This window comes from Euleptes europaea, chromosome 12 (assembly GCF_029931775.1).
Source record: "Euleptes europaea isolate rEulEur1 chromosome 12, rEulEur1.hap1, whole genome shotgun sequence".
NCBI lineage: Eukaryota > Metazoa > Chordata > Lepidosauria > Squamata > Sphaerodactylidae > Euleptes > Euleptes europaea.
Genome location: NC_079323.1, coordinates 61,229,157 through 61,256,769, shown reverse-complemented (window position 1 = coordinate 61,256,769; position 27,613 = coordinate 61,229,157). Strand labels below are relative to the sequence as shown.

At 44.9% G+C, this 27,613-nt stretch overlaps 1 protein-coding gene across 2 annotated transcripts in view; it reads right to left on the bottom strand.

Annotated features, from left to right (window-relative positions):
* Positions 1–24,437: 24,437 nt before the first annotated feature.
* Positions 24,438–27,613, bottom strand: part of DYRK1A (dual specificity tyrosine phosphorylation regulated kinase 1A) — a 113,552-nt gene continuing 110,376 nt past the window's right edge. For both annotated transcript variants that reach the window (XM_056858034.1, XM_056858035.1), the window contains exon 11: positions 24,438–25,278. In XM_056858034.1, coding sequence (XP_056714012.1) covers positions 24,655–25,278 — 624 coding nt within the window. In that variant the 3' untranslated portion in view covers positions 24,438–24,654. The remainder of the gene's footprint in view (positions 25,279–27,613) is intronic.

Genomic DNA, 27,613 nt, shown 5'->3' with positions numbered 1-27,613 from the left:
TTTATTTAATCTATTTATTTATTTATGATACTCCATGCTGCCTCCGAATCCTGCTGAAAGTGGCTTAGATTTAAAATAATGTTAATGATATAAAACAAAAAAAATAATTAAATTGTCATGGGACTTAAACAGCATAAAACTATTCATAAAACAGACCTGAGACCAGAGCAGCCCATTAAAAAAACTAGAAAGATAAAAGGCCTTTTATCTTTTTGTCCTGATACCTTAAAGACAGTAAAGGAAGCAGCAGGCAAGCCTCAAGGGGGAGAGCATTCCAAAAGCTAAGAGCCACCACAGAAAATGCCCTCTCTAGTCACCACCCAGTTCACCTCTGGAGTTGTGGGCACAGAGAGCAAAGCTTGAGCAACAGATGTTCACTGGTGGGCTGGAGAGCATGGGATCCTGATCCCAAGCCAAGGTTTAAAGGTAGGCACCAGCACTTTGAATTGTGCCTAGAAATAGATGGCTAACCGGTACAGATAATACAGCACAGTAGTGTTAAGATACTTGTAACCAACCCCAATAATCTGGGACAATAATCTGGCAGCTGCATTTTGGACCAACTGAAGTTTCTAGACCATTTTCAAAGGCAGCTCCACATAGAGCACATTACAGCAATCTAACAATGAGCACAGTGGCCAGATCATACTTTTCAAGGAACAGTTATAGCTGGAGTATCAGTTGGAATGGATAGAAGGTACTGTATGCCATGGAGAAGATCTGGGCCTCCAACCATAGACCAGGATCCAGCAGCACCCCCAAGCTACAAACCTGCTCCTTCCTGTGGGTTGCAAACCCCTCAAGGACAGGTTGACTCCATAATTCCTGAGCAGCTTCTCCACTGATCCACACCACTTCAGTTTTGTCTGGCTTGGGCTTCAGTTTATTGGCCCTCATCCATCCCATTACCTTCTCCAGGCACCCATTCAGGACTTCCACAGACTCACCTATTAAGGAGAAATAGAGTTGGGTATCATCTAGATATTGATGACATCTCACTGCATATCCCCAAAAGAACTTTTCCTGGGGTTTCCCATTACCTTCTCCAGGCACCCATTCAGGACTTCCACAGACTCACCTATTAAGGAGAAATAGAGTTGGGTATCATCTAGATATTGATGAAATCTCACTGCATATCCCCAAAAGAACTTTCCCTGGGGTTTCATGTAGATGTAAAACAGGATAGGGGACAAAATGGAACCCTTTGGGACTCCACAGCATAAATACCACTGGGCTGAGCAGCATTCCCCTAGCACCTCCTTCTGGAATCTGCCAGTCATATAAGAGTAGAACCACTGAAGCACAGTGCTCTTCACTCCCAACCCAACCAGCCTATCCAGAAGGATATCATAGTCAAAAGTAACCGAGAGGTCTAACAAAATCAACAGGGACACGGTCTCTGATCACACAGGTTGACCTAGGCCATTTTCATCCCAAACCCAGGTCTGAATGCAGACTGAAATGGTTCTAGATAATCCATCTCCTCCAAGACCACTTGAAGCTGTGTAGCCACCATCTGCTTGAGCACACTGCCCAAGAATTTGTTATCCACTGGGTGGTGGTTATTTAAAGCATTCAGGTACAGGGATGACTTCTTCATGACGAGTCTTACAACCATCTCTTTCAAAGCAGTTGGAATGACACCTTCCTGAAGAGAGGAATTTATTACCTCCAGAATCCATTAAAGCAATCCAGCTTGGCATGATTCTAGTAGGCATGAAAAAAAGGGACAAGCCAAGATGTGGTGGGCCACACACTTCTAAGCAGCTTGTCCACTTCAGGCCTCATCAACTGGAAGTCATCAATATAACCAAGACAAGACTGCATTCCAACAGCACTCTGAGATTGAACTGATCCAATTGTAGTGTCTAAATTGTGGAGGAGGAGAGCAATTTTATCTGAGAAATTCATTGCAAAGGAGTCACAGTGGGCTTGTATATCTTCCAGGTCAACACCTTCTCAGACATGGGATAAGAGCCCCTTCACAACCCAGAAAAGCTTCACCAAATGACATTGTGCAGATGCAGTGGTGGCAGAGAGGTGAGCTCGCTTCACTTTCATCATTGCCACAGACTAGGCATGATAATGTGCTATGTTTTGTTGCACTTGCTTCAAGTTTTCCTCCACTTGAACTCTAACCATCTGCTCAACTGTTTCAGTGTTTAAACCTGCTCATTAAATCAAGGGGCATTCCGGACTCCATGGAAGCAGATCAGGCACTCAGGGGCAATTGTGTTTACAGCCCGGGCATCTCTGTACTCCATAGGTCAACCAGGGCTGCAAAAGACGCACTATCCATGCTGACTGGAAAATCTCAAAGAGCCATCAGGAAACCTTCTGGATCTATAAGCCTCCTGGAGCGGACATCCTCCCACCCTTGAGGAGGTTCCAAGTATCCATGAGACTAAACCTCAGTAGATAATGGTCATCCATAACAAGGGAAAATTTCCCCATTACCAAACCTTGTCCTCAAAGAACAGCAAATTGAATGTATGAACCTCCGTATGTGTAGGTACCAGAATGCTCTGGGACAGCCCTATGGTTGTCAGTGCGAAGTCTGAAATCATATCTATCTGCTCAAGCAGAGAGACAGTGGGGTGGGCAGTACCCAAACAGAATCCCTATTCTGTCCTAGCATCAGATACATACACTTAAATTTGGGACTCTGGTGAGTGCCATGGAGACTGAATAGACCACAACCATACCCCCTCCCTGCCCACCAAGCCTAGGATGCTGGAAATCAAGAAAGTCTAGGAGGGCAATGTTGGGAGACCAATCCCTCCCTCTTTACCCACCCAGATCTCTGTGATACATTCCAGGTTGGCCTCACCACCCAGTAGTAAGTCCTGGATAAGGGAAGCTTTGTTTTGAACTGACCTGGCATTCAGCTGCAGCACTTTTAGTGTGACCTTTTTATAATGCCTTTCCATTCAGCATAGGGTCCTCAAGGTGGTGAATGATCAAAACATTAAAATGAGCTTTTACATGCATATATATGCATGAATGTGTATGAATTATATATAACAATTAAAAACAACATTTGCGAAACACAGTTATCAGTTTTCGGTTATGACCCATCTTGTTTATACAGCCAGTTAAAATATCCTCTTGATGCAGACATATTTCAGTTCCCACTAGGTATTGGACAAAATGACAAAAGATGCTATTATTATCAAATCAATAAAGGTAATGAAACAAGATAAGTAACCTTCCGTAGCCTCATTGATCCATAAAATCCTTCATTCCCTGTTCTCACAATGCAGTTAAACGGCAGCCTCTCTCTAATGTTGGAAAGGACAACACCATAAATCTTTAATTTTTTTAAGTTGCTCACAATCATAATCTTTGTTAGGGAAAGAAGTGATGCCCAGTTTTAGAACAACCAGCCCTCCAAACCTCTTTCATTACAAATCAGACCATCAACTATCTCTTCTATGGATTACAAATAATCTACCTTGCTGCTGGCGAAACGTCAGGAAAAAAAAATACCAAGACCACGGTTACACAGCCCAGATAACCTACGAGAACCAATGAACTCTGACCGTGAAAGCCTTCGACAATAATCTACCTTGCCATTCCAAATGCTTATATAGTAATTGTATAATTTTTAAATTATTCCCCAGTGGCACCTACTATGTTTTATATTTCCAAATTTATCTAGCTACTTTGTCACAATGATGATAAGCATTCTGGTCTTAAACTGCTTCTTTGGGAAGGTATTTTACTGAAACACATGTTGGCATGAAATAATGTCAGTCTTGGATCAGATCATCATTTCAATATTTTCATGAAGTATGTCATAATAATATCCACTGCCCTGATAGCAAAGTGAGTACATGGCAGGGCAAAGAAACCCAAAGCCCTACCTGAAGTTCCAAGAAAAAGCCAGGATTTCTCAATTTAGTGCAGAGTGTAATTTGAAATACACAAACATTTACAGTGCAATCCCTTTCCTGGGAGTAGGCTTCAGTAGGATTCTGAGGAGATCTTTTTTAGGATTGCACTGTTAATCTCTGTTATGGTACAAAGGGAAAAATGGTTTCTTCCTTGCTGGGAAACTCCCTTAGACCAAGGGTTCCCTGGAAATCACCCTGGCAACCAGCCACCACCACTCAGTACCTCCTGAGAATGTCTAGTGACCCACTGAGAAGGTATTCTTCCAACGCAGTACTAGAGCAATAATGGACAGGATGTGAATCAGCTGGGCTGGGAGACAGGGGTGCTGGCAAGGGGAGGTGAGTGCTGATTTTTGCCTTTCCTACAACTGCTGGGGAGCATTAATTAACTGAGCAGTAATTAACTGAGGTTGCTGGGAGAGGACTGTGATCGAGAGAGAGTGGGTGCTTGTAGCCTGAATGTAGCCTTCTAAGGAGGAGTTTTTGATTATTGCTGGATGAAGCTTGTGTGAGAGAGCATTTGTGTACTGTGAGCATTTAAATTGCTAATGCTCCTCCTTGCCAGAGCCAGAGCCAAAGGGCGAGGGCACAAGGGCTCTTGCCCTGTGGCTCTTAGCCTGGGGACCCTATACAGTGGGGAAGGGATCCTGTTATTGGGGCAGAGTAGATCTGTTTGCCCTGCAGGAGTACCGAGCGAGTTAAGCATCGGTGTGAGTTAGCAGCAGGGCAAGGAAGCCAGGTCACAAGGTTCTTATTCAGTACAGGAAGAGTGCAGGGTACAGAGGGCAGGTCACTTTCATTTCCAAGTTAAAACACCAAAAATATGAGACCATACAATTCCAACGAATTTTAGACTAATCATAGGGAAACTCTATGCTAAACATCTACTGACAAAACTTTTAGCTTGGATGGCAGAATATAAGATACTAGGCCCTGAACAAGTAGGTTTGTGCAAAGGAAAAACCACATTAGACCACTGCATTGTACTCACAATTCTAGTTAATAAGTATTCCAGGAAAACCAACCCTAAGCTATATACAGCTTTCCTGGACCTGAAGGGGGCATTTGACTCCATTTCAAGGAACTTATTATGGGATAAGTTAACAAGTATGAACATCGGCAAGAGATTATTAACTTTAATCAGAAGGTTGTACTCCAACACAAGCTGCCAAATCAAATGTACGCCCACGGGTAAACTAACCCCCCAAATGAACATCAACGAAGGAGTTAAGCAGGGCTGTATCCTGGCCCCATACCGATTCAATATCTTCCTAAATGATTTTGCTGGTTCTCTAAGAGAGGTTGATGGCCAATGTCCTAAACTCAGTTCTGTACATACTCCTCTGCTGCTTTATGCTGATGATGCAGTTCTATTGTCATGCTCAAGGACTGGCCTAAAGAGGTTATTGAATCGATGTCATGAGTACTGTACTGCTAATGGTCAGGTGTGGAATTATGTGAAATCTAAACTATTGGTATTTTCGAAGTCCTGAAAACCACTTAAATGGGTAATTAATGGCAATCCACTTGAGCAGGTAAACTACTTTAAATATCTAGGTATTTACGTTCACTACAATGCATCTTGGAAAACTCACTTTCAATTTGCAGTTAAATCAGCAGAAATTTGTTCATGAGCAATTACTCACTTCTTTTTCAGTAGAGGCAATCAATACATCCCTGCTGCCCTTAAGATTTATAATGCCAAAGTTAATGCACAATTACTGTATGGTATACCCATCTGGATCAGAGCACTGGAATATACACTGGAACGCACTCAAGCTAAATTTCTCAAGAAAATAATGGCATGCCCCACTGCATACCATATGCTGCACTGTGTTTGGAAACAGGCCAAATGCTACTTGAAACCAGAGAGTGGCTTACCACCTTTAAATTCTGGCTACACCTCCACTTTAAGGCAGACTCCTCCTCTTTTATTCATCATATGCTAATGGAGTCGTACACTTCCAATTGGCTCTCACACATTGAAAGTAAAATCAAATCTACTGGCCTTAATATTGATTCCCTACTCATGCTTTCTGATGTTGAAGCTTTCTAGATAATAAAACACAGACTTCTAGACATAAGCCTTCAAGATCTATACAGGGCTGCTAATAAAACCTGCTTGCCACTAAACATAGGGATACCTTTTGATGTCTACCAGCCCTCCCCATATTTAACTCACATGTATGATCCATCCCATTGCAGAGCCATCTCCCTAACTAGGTTTAAGGTTTTGCCATCTGCGTTACATGATGGAAGATTTACCAAAATCCCCCAGTCAGACAGACTTTGTCCCTGTGGCAGTAATTGTGTTGAAACAGTCGTCCATGTTTTATTTTATTGTAGTTTCTACACAGAAATTCGTAATGAATTATTAAGCCCTTTGCAGATAGACTGCATGCTTCTGATTCCGGTAATGCTTCCTTTCTATTGAACAACTGTTTGCCCCGTGTTTTGGAGAAGGTAGCACGATTTGTAAAGATTGCTATGGAACGCCGCAAATCAGTTAAATACAGGGATGTATTAACTCATAACACTATCTTATGTGTCTTTTAACCATTTTGTAAGGCTCTCTCTCTCTCTCTCTCTCTCTCTCTCTCTCTCTCTCTCTCTCTCTCTCTCTCTCTCTCTCTCTCTCTCTCTCTCTCTCTCTCTCTCTCTCTCTATATATATATATATATATATATATATATATATATATATATAAAACCTTCTGTAAAGATAGGTCTCACTAACCTTTTGGAGTTTTTTGAAAATGTTAATAAGCATGTGGACAGAAATGAGGCTGTGGACATTGTGTATTTGGATTTCCGAAAAGCTTTTGACAAAGTCCCCCACCGAAGACTGCTAAGTAAACTTCATAGTCATGAGATAAGAGGACAACTCCTCTTATGGATTGAGAGCTGGCTGGAAAATAGGAAGCAGAGAGTAGGAATCAATGGTCAGTTCTCACAATGGAGGGATGTGAGCAGTGGGGTCCCTCAGGGATCTGTGTTGGGACCAGTGCTTTTCAACCTGTTCATCAGTGACCTGGAGTTGGGGTGAACAGTGAGGTGACCAAGTTTGAAGATGACACAAAATTATTTAGGGTGGTTAAAAGAAAATTGGACTACGAAGAGCTCCAAAAGGATCTCTTCAAACTGGAGGAATGGGCTTAAAATGGCAAATGAGATTCAATGTGAGCAAGTGCAAAGTGATACATATTGGGGCAAAAAATCCCAACTTCACATATACACTGATGGGATCTGTGCTGGCAGCGACAGACCAAGAAAGGGATCTTGGGGTGGTAGTGGATAGCTCAATGAAGATGTCAACCCAGTATGCAGCTGCTGAGAAAAAGGCAAATTCCATGCTGGCTAGACAAGAAATAGAGAATAAAACTGCTGCTATCATAGTGCCCTTGAACAAATCTATGGTGAGACCTCTGTTGACATTGATAGTATAACAGGAAGGAGGGGTAATAGGGAGGCCAGCAGATGATATTTGCAGCTGTCCTCAGACATAGGCCTAGCAGAATAGCTCTGTCTTGCAGGCCCTGCGGAACTCTTTAAGGTCCCGCAGGGCCCAGATGTCACCAGACAGAGCATTCCACCTGGCTCTCGTCGAGGACAGCCGCCCACTCTTAGGGCCAGGGACCACCAGTAAGTTGTTATCAGATGACCATAAAGATCTTCGGGGAATATACCAGGAGAGGCGGTGTACCTACCCCCTAGTGCATTAGCAGGTACCCTGCTGAACCTACTAGAGGCAGTCTCAGAGTGAGTCTTGAGATATTCCAGGCTGATGGTCCTGGGGGATTTCGATGTCCATGCAGAGGCTTTGGACCTAGTGTTATCCATGACAACACTGGGACTCTCTCAGGTTGTATCAGGCTCCATACACCAAGCAGGCCACACACTGGATTTGATCTTTACAGTGGGTGTGGATATAGGTCCGATGACTATGGCAGAGTGGCATGGTCGGTCCACTTTGCCCTGAATGCCTATCTGGACCTCCTAGCCCCCTCTTGCATAGGCATCAAGCAGATTTAAACTCACCTGTGAAGATTTATGGATCCAATAGTTTTCCAGAATGCTCTGTGAGATCTGAACCACCATCGATTCATTGGACGTGCTGATGGATGACTGGCATAGCCGTCTTTCTGAAGCCATCAACAGGATCACCCCCCAACATCCTCTTTGCCACCATTCCAAATTAGCCCCCTGGTACATTGCAGAGTTAAGGGAGAAAAAACCGGGAGCTTAGACAACTAGAGTGAGCTTGGTGGCATATTCACGACCATGTTACACCTTATAGAATGTTTATGAGATCCTGTGAGTTGGCAGTGAAGGCTGCTAAGGAAGATTATTATGCAGCCTCCATTGCATCCGCAAGCTCTCGCCCGGCACAACTGTTTAGAGTAATTAGGTCTCTTACATCCCTTCCAAGGGACTCCCAAAATATTAGAAATTTGACCATTAGCTGTGAAAAGTTTGCAAGCTTTTTCACAAATAGAATCTTGTCGCACCACCATGACCTTAAGGCTAATTGTGATACAGTGAGCGAACTAGAGGCCCCTTGGCCATCTTTGGGTCCTGTATTAGATCATTTCAGGCAACTCTCCCAGACAGATGTAGACAGGGTCCTGTCTGCTGTGAAACCAACCACTTGTTTCCTTAATCTATGCCTCTCCTGGCTGGTCCAGGCCAGCACTGGGGGAGTATGAGCTTCCCTGGAAGACATTATCAATCTGCCCCTGACTTAGGGGTTCTTCCTGGGAATGCTGAAGGAGGCAGTGGTGAAGCCATTCTTGAAGAAACCATCACTGGATACCTCTTGATCCAGCCAACTACTACCCAGTACAAATTTGTCATTTCTGGGTAAGGTATTTGAAAGAGCAGCTACAAGCTTTGCTGGAGGACACCTGGGCTCTGGATCCATTTCAGTCCAGTGTCTGGCCTGGCCATGAGATGGAGAATATACTGGTCACCCTCACAGATGATCTCCATAGACAGCTTGATCAGGGTGGGTCTGCGCTGCTGATGTTGCTTGATCTCTCAACAGTGTTTGACACATCAACCATGAGTTGTTGACTCTGCCTCACTGGCATTGGATTATGTGGGACAGTCCTTCAATGGCTGAACTCATTTCTCCAAGGCCAGGGACAGAGGATGGCCTTTGGGGAGAGGATTTCAACACACTACCCATTGATATGTGGAGTCCCACAAGGGGCATTTATCTCCACGATGCTTTTAAACAACTACATGCCCCCCCTTGCCCAGCTAGTTAGGAGTTTCAGGCTGGAATGCCATCAATATGCTGATGACACCCAGCTATATCTGCTGATGGATGGCCGACCAGACACTGTCCCAGAAAATCTGGCCTCATGCTTGGAGACTGTGAGGAGTTGAACCCCTCCCTGTCTCATACTGATTTAGCCATAGTGATCCATGCAATGGTCTTCTCTAGACTGGACTGCTGTAATTTGCTCTATACAGGGCTGCCCTTGAGATTGCTCCAGAAACTGCAACTGGTCCAGAATGCAGCAGTGTGGGTTCTGACAGGGACCCCATGAAGAACCGATTTACAACTGGTGCTCCACCAGAAACTGGCTCCAGATTGAATACCAGATCAGGTTCAAGGTTTTGGTATTAACCTTCAAAGCCCTAAACAGTCTGGGACCATAGTATCTTCAGGACCGCCTCGCCCTATATACCCCTCAGAGAGCATTATGCTCCTATAGAAACAACCTGTTAGTGATCCCTGGCCCTAAAATCATCCAGCTGTCCTCAAACAGAGCCAGGGCCTTTTTGGCCTCAGCCTGATGGAACTCTCTGTTTAGTGAAACTTGTGTCCTGAGGAACTTGGCCCAGTTCCACAGGTCTGGTAAAATGGAGATGCTCCACCAGGCCTTTGGCTGAGGACTGCGGCAGTAATATATTTTAAGCTAATTCAAATCCAGGCTGAAGAATACTGAGCAAATGTACAGCCAAGTAGATCAGATAAGACAAAGACTGTGATCCAGAACTGAAAAAATTGAACAACCCTGCACTGGAAGCCAGGCAGGGGGCAGCAGCCATCATCCCCCATGAGTCTTTCCAGTTTCACAGGTTACCTGGCATTGTTTGTGCCTTATAGCAAGCTCCAGAGATAGATTGGCCATTCAATTTATTTACTGGTCACCCAGTTCCGTACTGGGGCACCATCTGACATGGTGATGGTAATCTTGGATTTGGTGCTGGAGACACTCATTAATTCTCATTGGTGATTTCAACGTTCACACTAATGAATCCATGTCTGGGTTTACTCAGGATTTCATAGCATCCCTGGCTGCTAGAGGTCTCTCTCAGGTTGTTTTGGGCCTATGCACAATAAAGGACATATTTTAGATTAATTTCTTGCACTAAATCTCTGGAAGAAAACAGTATTGCACTTACCTGTAACTGTTATTCATTGAGTGGTCTTCTATGCAGGCACACATGGGAACTGCACTTGTGCAGGCCAGCCACAGAGAAATTCTAGCAAGCATCTTGAAAGATCACTAAGAAGTGCTTCCTCCCTTCTCTCCATCGTGCATCAGAGCCAATGGCTCTTCCCGCCCATGTGATGGAAGGGTTGGGGAGCACTCTTCCCTCATTTCTCACTTTGCCACCATGGGGACTCTCAAGATAGGAACACCTGGTAGCCCACAGAGGGGAAGGAGTGAGGGATGTGTGCCTGCGCAGAAGACCATTGGATGAACAATAGTTACAGGTAAGTGCAACACTGTTTTCATCGCCGTGGCTTCTGTCCAGTCCCACATGGGATATTAGCAAGCTCCCTTAACATGGAGGTGGCAGTGAGGCTACTCAACGAAACAGTGAGTGCAGAACTGCTCTTCCAACTGCTGCATCTGACTCCATCACCATGTCCATCGAATAATGTCAAATGAAAGTTTGTGGAGACAACCACATCGCTGCCCTGCAAATGTCCCTTAAATCCACATGAGAAGGCTGCTGATGAGGCCTGCGACCTAGTGGGATGGGTGCTGAGTGGAAAAGGACACTCAAGGTTAGCTGCCTGATATGCTAATGTGATTGCTGAAGACAACCATCTGGACAAAGTCTGAGGGGATACCTTCCACCCTTTCTGGGCTCCCTTGAAAGAAATAAACAAATTATGGTTCTTCCTGAATTCTCTAGTTCCATTCAAATAAAATAGTAAAGCTCTCCTCACATCCAAAGTGTGGAGTACTCTATCTGACCTAGATTGAGGGTCAGGGTAAAAAACTGGGAGTACAATTACTTGACGAAGAAGAAGAGTTGGTTTTTATATGCCAACTTTTTCTACCACTTAAGAGAGACTCAAACCGACTTACAATCACCTTCCCTTCCCCTCCCTACAACAGACACCCTGTGAGGTGAGTGGGGCTGAGAGAATGTGACCCAGCTGGCTTCATGTACAGGAGTGGGGAAACAAATCCAGTTTGCCGGATTAGCCTCCGCCACTCATGTGGAGGAGTGGGGGATCAAACCCTGTTCTCCAGATCAGACTCCACCGCTCCAAACCACTGCTCTTAACCACCACACCACGCTTGAGAGATATGAAACCTAGAAACTATCTTATGGGGGAACTCCAGACTAGGCCTGAGTACTACCTTATCTGTATGAAACTTGGTGAAGCGAGGGTCATGTCTTAATGCTCCAATATCACTGACCCTTCATGCAGATGTGATTGCTATGAGAAAGGCTGCCTTATAAGAAAAATGAGACAGAGCACATGTAGCCATGGGTTCAAAAGGGTTTCGTGTTAATCACGCCAAGACCAGGGATAGGCTCCACTGGGGTACCGGTAGAGAAACTGGTGGAAACAAATTATTCAAACCTTTAAGAAAACAGTCGGGAGGAGGGCTAGAAAGTAATAATGATGAGTCCACTCTGACATGAAAAGCTGAAAACTGCTGCCAAATGCACTTTAATAGATGGATTGGCAAGACCACCATCGTCCAACATTAACAGGTATTCAAACAATTGTGGTAAAGGACAATATTCTGGCCTGATATCCCTAGCATTGGCCCACAAGTCAAATCTGCAACATTTGGCATTGTACGATTTTCTCATAGAGGGTTTACTAAAAGAACATCTGCGACTTCATCTGACCAAACATTCAATGTACTATCTGCTATGCTGCTAGCCGCAATGCAGAAGCATCATGGTGATACACCTGCCCTCTCAAAAGCAAGGCTGTGAAGGGCAGGAGGGGGATGAACTGCCCTCCGGCTAAGTTCCATAGGGTTGGGAACCATGGCCTCTTGGGCCAGGTGGGAGCTATTAATGGCTTTGGCTCTGTCACCCTTCATCTTGCCTAATACCCTGTTCAGAATTGGGAAGGGGGGAAGGCACACAGCAGAGGGCCCTGCCGACTGAGATGTAAGGAATCTTCCATTGATACCACATCCCTGGCCGTCCTGGAACAGAATGCAAGATATTTTGCATTCTGCCTGGATGCAAAGAGATCCATGAAGGGAACCCTCATCTCTCTTAAATGGGTAACAAAGCCTCATATTTGAGAGGCCATTTGTGGATGTCTGACACATCTTTACTTAAAGCATCTGCAGTGATGTTGTTGCTGCCTGCTACATGGATGGCCGTAAGGGTGACATGGTGTGCAATGGCCCACTCCCAAACTAGGGATGTCTCCTTGCACAGTGCCTGAGACCCTGTGCCCCCGTTTGTTGAAGTAATATTTTGTGGCCATGTTGTCCATAGCAATCAGCAGTCTGGATCCAGGGATGAGACCTGCAAGAGAAGCAAGGGCATATTTGGTTGCCCTTATCTCCAACAGGTTAACATGTAGACCTCTTTCCCACTGTGACCATGTCCCTTTAATGACAGTCGTCACAGTGCCCCCCCACCATACAGGGAAGCATCAGTAAAAATGTGTAAGTCAAGAGGCTGCACTCCAAATTCAACTCTTCCCAGGAGATTTTCCTCCAACCACCACCACCTCAGTGAATGCATAATCGTCCTAGAGATAGATAGTACACACCACTGCAGATCTACATTCATGGCAAAGTTCCTAATGAATCAATTGTGAAGGGGCCTCATTCTGAATCTGGCGTGGTGTACCACAGCGGTAGCAGAGACCATAAGGCCAAGTAACTTTTTTATTCTAATTGCAGCCTGTAATCAATAGGAAACAAACCTCTGGACCAGTGCTTGAATGGCTCCAACTCTCATGAGAGGGAGACATGCCCTCCCCACAATTGCATCCAGCTCTGCCCCGATGAAGGGCATAATCTGAGCTGGTTCCAGATGTGATTTATCGTAATTGATCACCATGCCTAGAGACTGCAAAGTACAGGTAACTACTTACTTTGGTGCTCAAAGAGTGGTAGAAATCTCCAGTTATCAACCAATCATCCAAGTATGTGTAGACACTAGGGTTGTGCATATTGATAAACCTGAACCAAAAATAAATCAAAAATTAGCCATTTTGTCAGTATTTGGGTTTTGGGTTGACCAAATGCCAAAACCTAGGAATCTGCCCAAAGCCAAATAGGCGATTCTCAAAAAAGCCGAATACATATTCAGTTTTTTGGGTTTCGGCTGTTCACCTGTAGTGTCTCCATTTTGTGGCCCTTATTGTGTTTAAAGGAGAGCTATCTCCTTTCTTTGTAATCCTGCCCTCTGGCTGGTTTCCAGAACAGCAGGAGAGAGGGAGCAGGCATCTTGGTGGCCAATAGGAAGGCTCACTGGAGCTTCCCACGTGGCCAATGGAAGAAATGCATTTTGCATTGCTGCAAGCCAGCTGGTGCAGTCTACCTGGACTGCAACAGAGGACAAACAAGAGAGAGGGAGGGAGGAGGGCCAGGAATTCTCAGTGGCCAATAGGAACCCAGGTAAGGAAGAACAGTGTTCTTTCACCAATCACAGGTGGTGTTTTTTTGGCTGGAATTATTTTCAAACTTTTCTGTGCTTGGCCAAAGACTATAAAAACAGGTCTGGCTCGAGATCAGGCCATTACTCACAGAGGTTTGAGAGAGTTTGGTGGCAAAGCTTGGCTTTAGCTCCTGCTTCCTTATTCTCTGTCTGAGTCCTGGTGCCCCATCCTGACATGCTGGGTTACAACCTGCTGCTTGGATTGGATTCCTTCCTGCCTGCTACCTGGAGGAGAAGACATTGAAGAGATATAATCGCTTTCCTTTTAAACACATTGCTGTATTTGGGGCTTATTTTCTACATTTTCTAGAAGCCAGCAGGCCTTGGCCTGTTGGTTGGTGGGGGGTGGGGGGTTGCTAGTTTGAAGAGGTTATTTTATTATTTTTGTGGGGAGGACCTGCTTCCATTTCTCCACTGCTTGCTGTTTCACAGTTCCACTGTTTGAATTTTGGGGGTTTCTTTGCCTCATTGCTGGGTTTCACCTGAAGGGAGGGGTGATTTGATTGTTTGGAGTGGGGAGGACCTGTTCAGTTGTTGTCATCATCGTTCTCACTGTTGCCTTTAGAGAGAGAGTTTTTGTGACAGTTTGGTGTTTTCTTGTGTTCTCTGGTCTGCATAAGGTTTCGGTGGATTTATTGAGTCTAGCACATTTTCTTGGAAGGTTTGTTGTTCAGCCATTTTAGAGACACTACTAGCTTTAATAAGGGCCTGTTAGAAACTTGTTAGGTTACATTTCCCTCAAATTTAAACCACAGCCGTAGGGCCGTAGTTTCTGACCAATTAGAATTCTATTAGGCTTTAGAAAGAGCGAAGAATATTGATTTCCAAATACTTAAATAAATTGCTTAAAAATTAATTGGGAGGCTATCCTGGGCTCCATTGAGGCCAGCTGAGGTTAGAGTTACAGTTCCACTGTTAGGGAAGCAGTTCCTTCTAGAAAAAACTTCTCCTGGTTCCTTGGGAATTCTTTGCTGGAGTACAGTGTTCAGTAGGATTTAATATCCTCAGTGCAGGTACTTCCCATTTTTAAAAAGTTTCCTAATTCCATCTCCAGGATAGTGTAAGAGGTTAAACTTGGACAGGTCTAGACCAGGAACCCCCCCCTTTTTTTTTTTTTTACAAAAAACACCTTGGTTTTCTTGGGGGAGGGGTCATAAAAGGTTTTCAGGGCAGGGACTGATCATAACACAGGAAAGGTAGCTAGGCACTTCATTTTCCTGCATTACAGACAGCCAGAGTTTGGCCCAGGGGAACAATGAGTGGCAGGGGTGCAGCTCAGAAGGGCCCTGGGGGCAGAGTGAAGGAGAAAACTTGAGGGGTGGAGGGGAGGGTGAGGGCTGCAGTTTTCCCCCAACCTGTGTGGAGACTAGCTCCAGAACCGCCGTCCACCACCCCAGCCTGTGGCTGGAGAGGTGCGATGAAGAATTCATACAAGACTCTCTTTGTTGAGGGGCCCACTGGAGCTGCCCCACTCGCACAGGTGCTGGCACTGGGTGGGGGTCTCCTGCTCAAGCTGTCCCTCCTCCTCCTGCTATTGTTGACCCTTCCCAGCAGCAGGAGCCTGTGCTATCTTTGGGGCTGAGCATGATGCAAGTCTTTCGGAGCTTACCCTCACCAGGAGGAGGAGAAGATTGCAGAGGTGCTGGGAGGAGAGGGTGGAGGAGGTACAAGAGGAAGAGATGGAGATGTACCCAAAGGTGCAGCCATATCAACCCCTTCCCCCAATGCCATCTCCCCCTGCGTCCCTTAGACACGGCGTGTCTGCCCCAAGCTTCTCAAAGGGGGCAGCTCCAGTGATGCCTATAGCTGCTCAGTAGCGTGGGTGCCTCCTCACATCCTCGATCTGGAAGCACTGCCAGGTGGCAGAGGATTCACATTATGCACAGTGCCAGCTGTGTAAGGCCTGGATCAGTCGAGGGAGAGACCTTAATAATCTCTCAACCTCCGGACTCCAGAACCATCTGACAAAACACCACCGGTCGATGCTTCTTCAGGAGGAGAGAGAGGCTGGTGCGCCGGTGGCCAAGGGGCCAGCGGCCAGCCAAGATAAGAGTTGATCACCAACCTCACCTCGTGTTTTCCCTGCTGCATGCAGTGCAGGGTCTCCGGTAAGGAAGGGACACCAAGCAACTCTGTCCAAGATGCTTGGTGAGGGTGGCACTACTAGGGTGCCAAGAGGTGGGAATAAGTAGCAAGTGAGAAGAGCTACTTGCCTCATTGGCAAGATGATCACCATTGACGGGCTGTCCTTCAGCATTGTACAGAAAGTTGGCTTCCAAACGATGCTCATGACCTGGCTCCCTGGTACACGCCCTCTGCTCGCACCACGATGAGCAGGGCCATGATGCCCTCATTGTACAGGGCTGTCAGGGAGTATGTGAAGGCAGATTTCCTGCACTGCTGGGAAAACTGCCCTTTACATCTGACATCAGGAGTAGTCCCTAACTGTGCACTGGTGGCAACCTGACGAGGGGTTCTGAGTGGGAATGTGGGAAGCAGTGCTAGGCAGGGTGAGGGCCAGCAGGCTGGCTATTACCAGGCTCTGCTCCACACTGAGCAGTTCTATGTAGCACACATGTCGGACAACATTTATTTATTTATTTATTATTTATATTTGTTACCCCGCTCTTCCTGGGTAGGCAGGGGTGTCACCATGGGCTTCATGGTGATGGATGGCGGCAAAAACATCAGGGCCACGGCATTGGGCCTAGAGTCACAGATTTACTGGGCAACCCCACCTTCTACACCTTGTGGTGAGGGATGTCCTTGGTCTTGGCTCTTCAGAGGAATCCAGTCTGGACGCTGTGACTCATGATTTCTGCTGTGTAAGAAGCAGACCCAGAAAGGCCCAGAAAGGAGGACCACCTTTTTGGCGACATCAGCACTTGCTGGAACTCCACCCATGCCATGCTTGTGCATTTGGTGGAGCAGAGGAAAGCCCTCGGTACATTTGCCCGAGGCAGTGACTCAGCAGGCCGTGGGGACTCAGAGGCGCCTGAGGGACGTCTTTATATAGATGTAGGAGGTGCTCTTTAAACCCATCCGGGTCATCCTGACTACTGCTTGGCCGCACCGGCACAGTAGCCAGGGAGCAATGAGGAGAGTCCTCTAAAATAATGGGCTGTTGTTCAGCCACTTCGGCGTTTACTGTCGCTGCGGATCGACGTCGAGAAGAGGTCAATGGTGATCAGCATCGAGAAGACTTGGGGGATCTCGACGGTGACTGATGTCGAGGCGATCTTGAGCGGGAAGCATGGCGCGAAGAGCCCCGACCGCGGCCATCTTGGGAAGACGGAGCAATGAACTTTGCTGGGCGAAGTATCACCGATGAAGGTTTTTTGGAGGGACCCCCCCCCCCCGCTTGGATTTCTTTGACGGGGGACCCTGATCAGAGTGGGTCTTACCAGTAGAAGTACTCGGTTCAGCAGATTGACCTCTTGGACGAAGAGATTCTTTGTAGAGATGAGATAGACGGGTAGATCTCATCTTCAAGGCATTTTGAGTGAGTTTAGAGCAGCTCTTGCAGGTTGAGGGAATATGGCCCTCTCCCCAGCAAAGGAGACACTCAGAATGAGTATCATTCTTTGCCATTTTAGAGCCACACGAAGTGCAGATCTTGAACAATGGAATTTTCTTGGATTCCATAGCTAGAGACTAGCTAACACGTTCTCTCTCCGTGGCGGCAGAAAGAGAACTGGAGGGAAGAGTGCTCCCTCCCCCTTGGGGCATGTGACCAAGGGCCGGGGAGATTGCATGCCCCGAGGGGAGGAGGAGCACTCTCTTTAGAATTTGCTAGAAGCTAACAAATCTTATCCATGGCTGGCCTGCGCCTGCGCAGTCCCAATGTGGGACTGCATAGAAGCCATTCAGATGAACAGGTTTTTACGTCCGTCGCTCATTCCCAGACAGATGGCCTGGTTGAAAGATTCAACCAACCCTTAAGGATATGCTCAGAATGTTGGCAGGAGACCACCTCATCAATGGAACTTGATGGTAGACCTGGTTCTTTTCGCAGTTAGGGAAACCCAGCAAGCCTCTACAGCCTCGTTTGAGTTACTATATGGGCGAAGACTCCAGGGAATATTGCGCCTGGTAGAAGGTCAATGGGCTGGTAGTCAGGGGAAAACAGGGGGAACAGAGGCTCTAGAGTATATGAGACTATGATTGATCGGCCAAAGCCCTGGTCCTCCAGGTCGGAAGTCGGGTGCTGTTAAAGGCCCAAGTTTTTGACGTGGGAGACAGGGACCCATGGAGACGGCCTTTTGAGGTGACCAAGGTGCTGGGGCCTTGCACCTATGAGGTACGATGTGGCACACATGGACGACAAAAGAAACAGGTCCACATAAATGATTCTAAAGAGCGGGTGGAGAGGGAAAACAACAAGGACTGTAATCTAGGGGCCGAACCCTTAGAGCTTTCAGAGGGGACAGTACCTTGGGCAGAGGGAGAGGGAGGTGCGGGGATCCTGCATATTAATGACACCTTGTCCCAAGAACAAAGACAACAGGTGGAGGAATTGATTCAGAGCCTTCCTCCTGTGTTTGCTCAAGATCCAAGCTTAACTCCTTTAGTAGCACATACCATCCGAACTCCTGAGGGGAAGGTGGCCCGAGCTCATTGGAGGCCGGTGCCCTGCCAGCAATGGAAAGTGGTAGAGAAAGAGGTGACTAAAATGTTAGACAAAGGGATTATAGAACCTTCCCAGAGTGCTTGGCGAAGTCTGATTGTTCTGATCCCAAAGCCGGATGGGACCGTTCGCTTCTGTGTAGATTATTGTGAAGTAAATAAATTAGCAATGTTAAATGCGTACCCTATGCCGCGGGCTGACATCCTTATAGACCAGCTGGGGACAGCCCGGTAACTTTTGGCCCTTGATCTTACATGTTGGCAAATCCCCATGAGACTGGAAGACCAGGAAAAGACAGCTTTCACCACTCCCTCGGGCCTATACTAATTTAGGTAATGCCATTCGGGCTGCATGGGGCGGCCGCTACCTTTCAGATAGTGGTATACAAGATCGTGGTTCAGCGTCAGGGCTACGCCTTAGCAAAAATCAATGACATTGTAATATTCTGCCCAGACTGGGAATCCCACTTACGGCATCTGAGGAATGTGCTGAAAGTCCTTTTTGCAGCCAGCTTAAAGGCCAATCCGGCGAAAAGCCACCTAGGGTTCAGAGAAATCCATTACTTAGGGTATATCGTAGGGAATGGGCAATTAAGACCGCTGCCCGACAAGATGACAACACTGGAAGCACCTCCCTGCCCAAAGATCAAACGGCAGCTACAGCGATTTCTGAGGATGGTAGGTATTATAGCCGATTCAAACCCCACTTCGCCAGCAGAGCTGCTCCCTTGACTGTCTGTGCAAGTCTGAGCTGAATCAACTGAAATGGAATCCCCTGAGAGTGGCAGCTTTCGAAGACCTACTAGGAGCTGTCACGCAACCCAGTCCTAAACCCTGATTTTAGTCAGTCCTTTTGGGTACATACGGATGCATTGGATGCAGGCCTGGGGCAGTCTTAGTACAGGAGCATGCTGGCCAGGAACATCCCCGTACTGGTGTCGCAAACTTCAGGGAGCCGAGCAACCGTACACCACAGTGGAGGAGGCCTTGGCCATTAAGTGGGCTGTCGGGGTGCTACAATACTACCTCACCAATTATCCCTTCATATTGGTAACAGATGATGCTCTTCTACAGTGGCTGGAACAAATGAAGGACCACAATGCCAGAATATTGCAATGGTACGTGGCCCTGTTACCCTTCAAGTTATCAGTACAACATCGCCCAGGAGCGCAGCATTTACTAGCAGATTACATGTCCAGAGTGTTTGAAGAAAACGAAGATACAGTGAAGTCCACTCTAAGGGGGGAGGTGTCCTGAGACTGGCCTCAGCCAGGTCGGCTTGGGCCATGACAAGCCCCCCTCTCCCTCTCCCACACTTACCTCTGTGACAGTGGCAAAGAGGGAAGGTGGTGGGGTTAGTCCTCACCGGCCTGCCTTGTCTCTCCCTCAGGAGCATCGGGAGAGGCGTTGCCCATGACAAAGAGGCCCTGCGGCATCTGAAAAAGCGAGGAGCCAGCTGAGGAAAGACGTGCTGACGCATGGGCGTTGCCGGGGCCTGCTGAAAAGCTGAGAGGCGGGCGGGCATGTGTGGGACGTGACCGGGCGTGCGCAGTGTGGGCGGGGAAGTCAGGAGGGGTGTGACTGAGGGCAAATCTGGTCCCAGCCCTGATAAGGACTTGGGGGTGGGGCCAGGGGAGAGGAGCCAAGCCTACATAAAGGCCAGTTGAGCTGAGACCGGGGAGGAGGTTGGTTAGAGGTTCCCTGGCTGTAGGCATTGTGAAGCTGGGACCCTGGCATCCTCTGGGGGAGAGAGTGGTTCAGACTCTCCCTCAGAATGGTCTGAGGCCTAGGAAACTCCCTTGGCTCTTCCTCCATTGCCCGAGGACAAGGGGGCGGGACTTGCTGAGCCTGCGCCCCACAGCTAGTCAGAATCTACGCCTTTAAGAGAAATCATTTGTAGTTTTTGAGTAGGTTATCATCAATATGCTGACAACACACAGCTTTAGATTTCTTTATCCAGATTGTCCAGTGATACTGTTGAACCCCTGAACCAGTCCTTTACTGCAGTGTTTAAATTGCTAAGGATGAACAAGTTAAAACTGAATATTGACAAGACTGAGGTAATGCTGGTTGGAAAGGCTGAGGTCTTGAAGGAAATTATGCTTGCCTCTTTTGATGGAATCCAGCTGACACTCACTGACTCAGTCAAGAGCCTAGGGGTGATACTGGATCCAGCATTATTGCTATGGTCATCTCGCAGTTGAACTACTGTAGTGCATTCTTCATGGGTGAGTCCCAAAGTTGTCTCAGGAACTCCAGCTGGAACGGATTGCTGAGCCTAATAACTATCGGGCAGTAAGTGGAACATGCATGTTCCAGCCATTCTGCACTCACTCCATTGGTTATCAATCAGTTATTGAGCTCAAGTCAAGGTACTAGTTATCACCTACAAATCTCTTAATGGCCTTGGACCCACATACTTTCAGCACAATTTCTCCTGCTATGCTCCACAACACCTTTGTTCATCTGAGCAAAGCCTTCTGAAGGTGCAATGCTTCAAATCAGAAGGATCAGAAACTGCCTGTTCATACTCATTCTCTGACGTGGCACTCACTTTGTTGAACAGTCTGCCTTAGGAGTAACAAAGGCTTCCACATTTCTATCGTTCCATAGAATGTGCACAATAGTAACGTTCAGGAGGGCATTTAAAGGGATTATAACTGTATTAGAATCAGGAAGGCACCTTTATAATTGTAATGGGATTGTAGTCTACTGCAATTATTGTAGGTTCTACCCTTTTACTGCATTGTTTTCAACCTTTGTACTTACACTTACTTTACTGTTTATAGCAGGGGTCCCCATCGTGATGTCCATGGGTACCGTAGAGCTCACGGACACCTTTTCTGGTGCCCTCCAAGTGTTTTTAGGACATGGGAGGGGCCAGGTAAGGATTTTAACCAGCAAGGCTTCTAATTGATTATTGGATATTTGATTGGCCATGCAGATTTATTAAAATGTTGCTTTGGCAGCAACTGCCACTACAGCACAAGGATCTGCACAGTGTTACTCAAGTTAAGCTGTGGCAATCATTTTGTGGCTGGCTCCTCCTCCTGCAGCAGTTATTTTGTGGCAGCCATTTCGTTGCTGCGTCCACCATGCCATGTCGGAATTCCAAATGTACCTGCAGGTTTATAGCATATCTTGCCTTCAGCAGTTGGTTGTTCGCGTTGTCTCACAGGTATGTTGTGGGAGAGAGGTGATGAAATAACATGCTTTGGGTTCCCCCACTGGGGATAAAGTGGGGTATAAATAAATAAATTTGTTTTTAGGTATTATCTAAATAATAAATATCTAAATAATAAATATCCAAAGGAAGTGGATTAAAAAATACATACAGTTTGCAAACTAGAAGTCCTACCTTTCAACTGGATTCAAGTAGAGATAAAGATTTAAACATATCTTGCTAATTCAATTAAAAACTCAGAATAATATATTATGCCTCCAACCTTTACTTTCATAATCTTTTAAATTCTGTCAAATGTAGCTAATATTTACATGTTGACTATAACCATACCTAGCAGACCAGGCTTTGAAGTTGGTTAATTGCATAGGAAGATTTTACTAAGTTTACATTTTTATCTTAAATTAATTTTTAAAGCACAGTAAAGAGTCTGAGAACAAATTATTCAACTGTTTATCATACATAAGACTGCATGACTATAATACAAAGGGCTTGTCTTTTCATTTAACGTTACAATATACACAGCAAGTCCGGACTAGATCTTACAATCTGAACACAGGTATTTTAACCTTTTCCATGCTGTTTATGTTTACAATGCACAGAAGTCCTGTAACCAAACTGTGTAGTAAAGCACACAAAACTGGACTGTAACATAACACAGTATGCAGAAGCACTGGAGTTTATGATTTTTCATTATGTAGGTTTAAAAACAGTTTTAATTTTTGGTGCTTGCTAAGGTGTGGCAACCAGCACAGAAAAAAACAAAAACAAAAGAAGTTACCCATATTTGTTACCCTTATATTCCTAGACAGCAGTAAGTACTGGATTCCTTTTTGTATTGCTAAGCTCAGCGTTGCATTCCAAGGATGAGAGCCTTTCAGTCACCAAATGTTTCTGAACTAAAGAAGCACAAAAATGCTTCCATTCACAGGCTTGACATTTCAGTACAAAAGAAATATGGATCCCTTGATTTTTAAAAAAGGTTGATTTACAAAAATTGGTAATTCCCAAAGTATTCACACTTACACTATATTCAGCCTCTCTGCTCCCATTATGAGGAATGGTGAAAAAGAACACATTTTATTCAGAAGAACTGACCTAGTTGGCCACATAGAACTGACCAGTATGAAGTACATGGTTTTCTGCTAAATGACCTTTTTCAAAACCAGTTAGTGGCAGAGGTAGATTACTGCTTTTGTTGACACATAAAGGGAAAATAATGTTAATCAGGGCTAGATAATAATTTCATTACCCCTATTTCTGAATGTAATTTCCTGTGTTTTATCCATAATTTTACATTTTTAAATGGGTCCAGAATTATAGCAACTGCCAAGCTGACTGTGTTATATTAAGGCAGCAGAACCCCAAAATTAGGCACCTGTTAAATACAGCCTGCTAACCTTAGGTCACATTAACTTTTTGCTTTACTCATTCTAGTGTTTTGGACCTATTCATGCAATCAAGGTCTTGCCTTCAAGTTTACATTTATGCTAATAAGGAATACAAGAATCAACTGCTGGTTTCATAGCTTCTGGATCTAGTGTCCCTTTTACTTTCAGAAGCCTGAACACATTTATAATGTAACAGATGTTATAGTCTTGAATTAGATGTTGATCTATCATGTTCAGTACACAGACTGCTGTAAATGTATTGGCTATGAATTCAACAACAGTTCCAGTTTTGTTTAAGCAATAGTACAGCCATAATTTTCAACTGACATTTAAAAATGGTCTAGTTACACCTTGTGTCAAAGTGCAGAACTGCTACATTATTGGTTACAGACATCTATGTGCTATAAAAACAGCTTTGGTACAATAAATTATCAAAAAGAAAATAATTTTTTGTAAAATTCACAGCATAATTGTGAGGCAAAAAGCAGTCACATAAAATTCTGCATTTTTAAAAATGTTCAGGATGAACAGAAGACATCTTTGTGCAGAAGTAATTGGTGGAGAAACCACGTGCCCAGAAAAAGCAAAAGAAAAAAGGAAGAAAGAAAAAGAATGAAAGAGGGAAAAAAGAAAAAAAGAAAAGCAAGAAGGGACACAGTTGTAGCTATTTCCATCAAAAGCAAACCACTACTCCTGTGACCTTCAACCAATAAGTCAACTTTATGACACACGCAAAGTGACCTTGCAATACCTTACAATAAGTGGGTCACAAAAGTCTATTTTAAAAGAAAGGCCTCTTGAATTACCCATTCTCTGTGTTTTCAGCATTAAGGACTGTCTGCAAAAGCATGTCCAAAAGTGATTGCATCTGAAATGGTAGGCTCTTCTAACTTAGAGTCCAAATCCATAAGGCCAAAGTTTATCCCAAAGACCACCGCTTACGACCTCCCCTGGACTGGCCAACACCAACCTGTTGATTGCTTCTCAGTGCACCTTAGTTACAAGACCAGTCATTTTCTTCCACTAGCTGATTGTGATCTCAAATACAAGAGACACAGAATCCCATTATAACTGCTGCTTTGATTCTCAGTAGGTTCAGATAAGGAGAGTCCTGATCACCGCAACTTAGCATGCTTAGTGTGCCTTATGAACACCATTACAACCGTCCCTTATTATATCTGAAGATTTGTTTTTGTAATCTAAAGGTTCCTGTTCCTTACAGTACTGCATTTCCATGCTCATGTATGTTTGGGAAACTAGAATGTGTACTACTCCTCCCCACTTTAAAAAAACAAACCCAAAGGCCCATTTGTGTGATCCTGGATAGTGCCTTTAAAAAACTGATTGCAACTCAGACCAACATCTGAACACTTATTCCTGTTGGATAAGAGGAAAAAAACTATGACTGGACTGCGGTAATTAAAATAGGGGCAAAGGAGGTTCTTAACCTCCTCAAAGCTAGATGTAGGATTGGTCTGGACATGGCTCTAAAAACTTCACTGTCCCTTTGCAATCTGTTCAAGTTTTAAAAAATAGTCAGCTTTACCCTCCTGTAGCGGTTCAGTAAGTCTATCTCCTTCTGATTCAAGCAGCTTTGCACTTTTTTGGAAAAAACACCACTTCTATAAAAACACACAAGAAACAAACTTGTTTCAATTTAGTCATGAGCTGGCCACAGGACTTTGCTGAACACAAACTCCTGTCATGGGAGACTCTTCCCTATCAATTCCCTGCCTCATTGCAAGGTGTCCTTCAGTTATGTAATGAGCAGGACCTGTATTAGCAGAAAACTGGTACGTTGGATGTCCTGCTATGCCAGTCTCTTGGCGTGGATTAGAGTAGACTGTTAAATTGACGTCCATAGCTCCATTTTGTCCGAAGTCCAATGTATTAGCAGCCACTGGGCGGTTCTGATAGGCTTGATTGCCTTGATTACCAGTTGAGGAGGAAGATGTAGAGGAAGAAGTAGTTGAGGAAGACAGGGATGTCATGGAGTGGTGACTATGAACCACCTCCATAGAATCCTGGGTGGAGGAGCTATTTGTTGGAGAATTGTAGACCCTTGGCCTGGTCCGGCTAACCAAGGCCTGTTGTCCATGATGATGATGGTGGTGGTGGTGGTGATGGTGGTGGTGGGAGGTGTTTCCATGGTGATGATGTAATGCATTCTGTTGCTGAGGGGTTATGTGGAAAGAGGTTTCTTGAACTGGATGGGTTTCAACAGTGACTTGCGTAGGAGCTTCAGTGCCTGTCCAACCAAGAGGAGGAGGAAACTGCTGTCGAACCTATCATTAAAAAAGGTTTGTGGTAATTTTTTTCTGTTAACATATTTATATTTCAACTTCTGATACAACTTTACTAGGTGGCTAACAAAAAATGAGTAAAAGCCAACATACAAATTAAAACCACATCAAAATAAGCTCATAAAACAGGAAGCCAATCAACAAACAAAATTCAATAGCAGCAGCAGCACTCAATTAAATAAAGGGTATTCCAAAGCTCTTGGCCTGCTGCCTAAAAGCGCAACAGCATAATGAATCTTATTGATATCTTGCCCATAAATTCTCAAGAAAAAAGGATAAAAGTAAAAAATGAATGCTTAAAAACTATAAACTATGCTTTGCAATGATAAAAGCATTTTCCCTCTGAAGAATAGACTTTAGTTCAAATTTGCAAATAATTTGTGATTATAATAAATAAATAAAATGTTTGCAACTTTCAAATATTTTTGAAAAATATGAAAAAGCACTTGTTCACCATATTCAAGGTTAAGACAGCTGATTAAAAAGTTTAAATTTATCCAAATATAAAAACATTGCAGACCAAGAATCATGAGGAAAAAACAGATATATTTTAATTTTAAAAAATAAAAGAAGATTGGAATTGTTTCCCAAAGGCTTTTATGGAGCTGATGCACAGCTATCTATTCTTAAGCCCTATTGTGACAAGACAGTCAGCACCTTAGCTGATGAGAGGGGATGCTTTTATACCCAGCATTCAAATATCATTATTTTGTGCGCTCTGAGGAAGAAGGGTTGTAATCCTATCTGCACTTTATTTGGAAGAGGGATCTTCTGAATACTGTGGGAAATGATCAAAATTGTTGTTAATTGTTAATTATTTAAAGGAGCGAAGACAGCAGGTGGAAAACAGTGTTGCAATTATCTGTAACTGTTGTTCATCGAGTAGTCTTCTGTACAGTCCCACATGGGACTGCACAGGCCAACTACGGAGAGGAGATCTGCAAAGCTTCTGGCAAATTCAGCTCTGTGGAGTGCCCCTGTAGCACACCAGAGTTGGAGACTCTTCCTGCCTGGACAGTCACATGACGGGGGGAGAGCACTCCTTCCTCAGTTCTCCCTTCACCGTCATGGAGCAGAAAACAGTCACCGAGCTCCAAGCAACCCACAGCAGGGAAAGGAGGGAGGGATGTGTGCCTGCGCAGAAGACCATTCGATTAATAACAGTTTCAGGTAAGTGCAACATTGTTTTCATCGCCATGGCTTCTGTGCAGTCCCTCATGGGAGAGTTGCAAGCTCACTTTATCGAGAAGGTGAGTGTGGGCTGATCAGTGAAACAGTGGTTGAAGAACTGCTCTCCCAATGAATGGATGCCTCGTTCCTGGAGTTCATGTCAATCAAAATAGTGTTTTATAAAAGTGGAAAGTGACAGCCAGGTGACCAAAGATGTCTGGGCCCTGGTGGAGTGAGCCTTTAGCAGGAGTGGACACTCTACTTTATCTCTCTCATAGGTCAACCTAACTGTGGATGTTACCCATCTGGACAGGGACCGTGCTGACACTGTATTGCCTTGCTGAGACTCTCTAAAACAGGGGTGGGGAACCTTTTCCCTGCCAAGGGCCATTTGCACATTTATAACATCATTCGGGGGCCATAACCAGGTGTAGATCTCCCAGCAGGGGGGGGGCTAGGGTTGCCAGGTCTCCAGCCACCACCTGGAGGTTAGAGAGAATGAAGGCTCAGTGCTGTATAGATAATGGAAGAGATCCAAACAGCACTACAAGGTAATGTTAACAAAAGATAAATTTATAAGAGTGCAGGTAAGTGCAAGAAGTGAACATATATACAAGAATTAAAGGGAAACACAATCAAAGATTTTCTATACAATTAGCACAAATGGTCCAGCAAGATATGCAATATAACTAAGGAAATTGTCCATTGGATCACATACAAACAATATAGCTGTCCATAATAAGACTTTCCTGTGCTTCTCAGTAGCTGGACACAAGATGTCAAAAACAAGGACCACAGCGAGGAGGTGTCAGAAGAGGTGCCCGGACGTGTCGTCTAGATCATGCACACGTTTCGCATATGGCTTCATCAGCTACACGTATCAAAGAAGTTCATGACAATCATATCAAATTCAACGAGGGACCAAACGGATTTCTATCTAGGTCTCCAAAGCATATAATGAAACTGACTGTGATCCAATGGACAATTTCCTTAGTTATATTGCATATCTTGCTGGACCATTTGTGCTAATTGTATAGAAAAGCTTTGATTGTGTTTCCCTTTAATTCTTGTATATATGTTCACTTCTTGCACTTACCTGCACTCTTATAAATTTATCTTTTGTTAACATTACCTTGTAGTGCTGTTT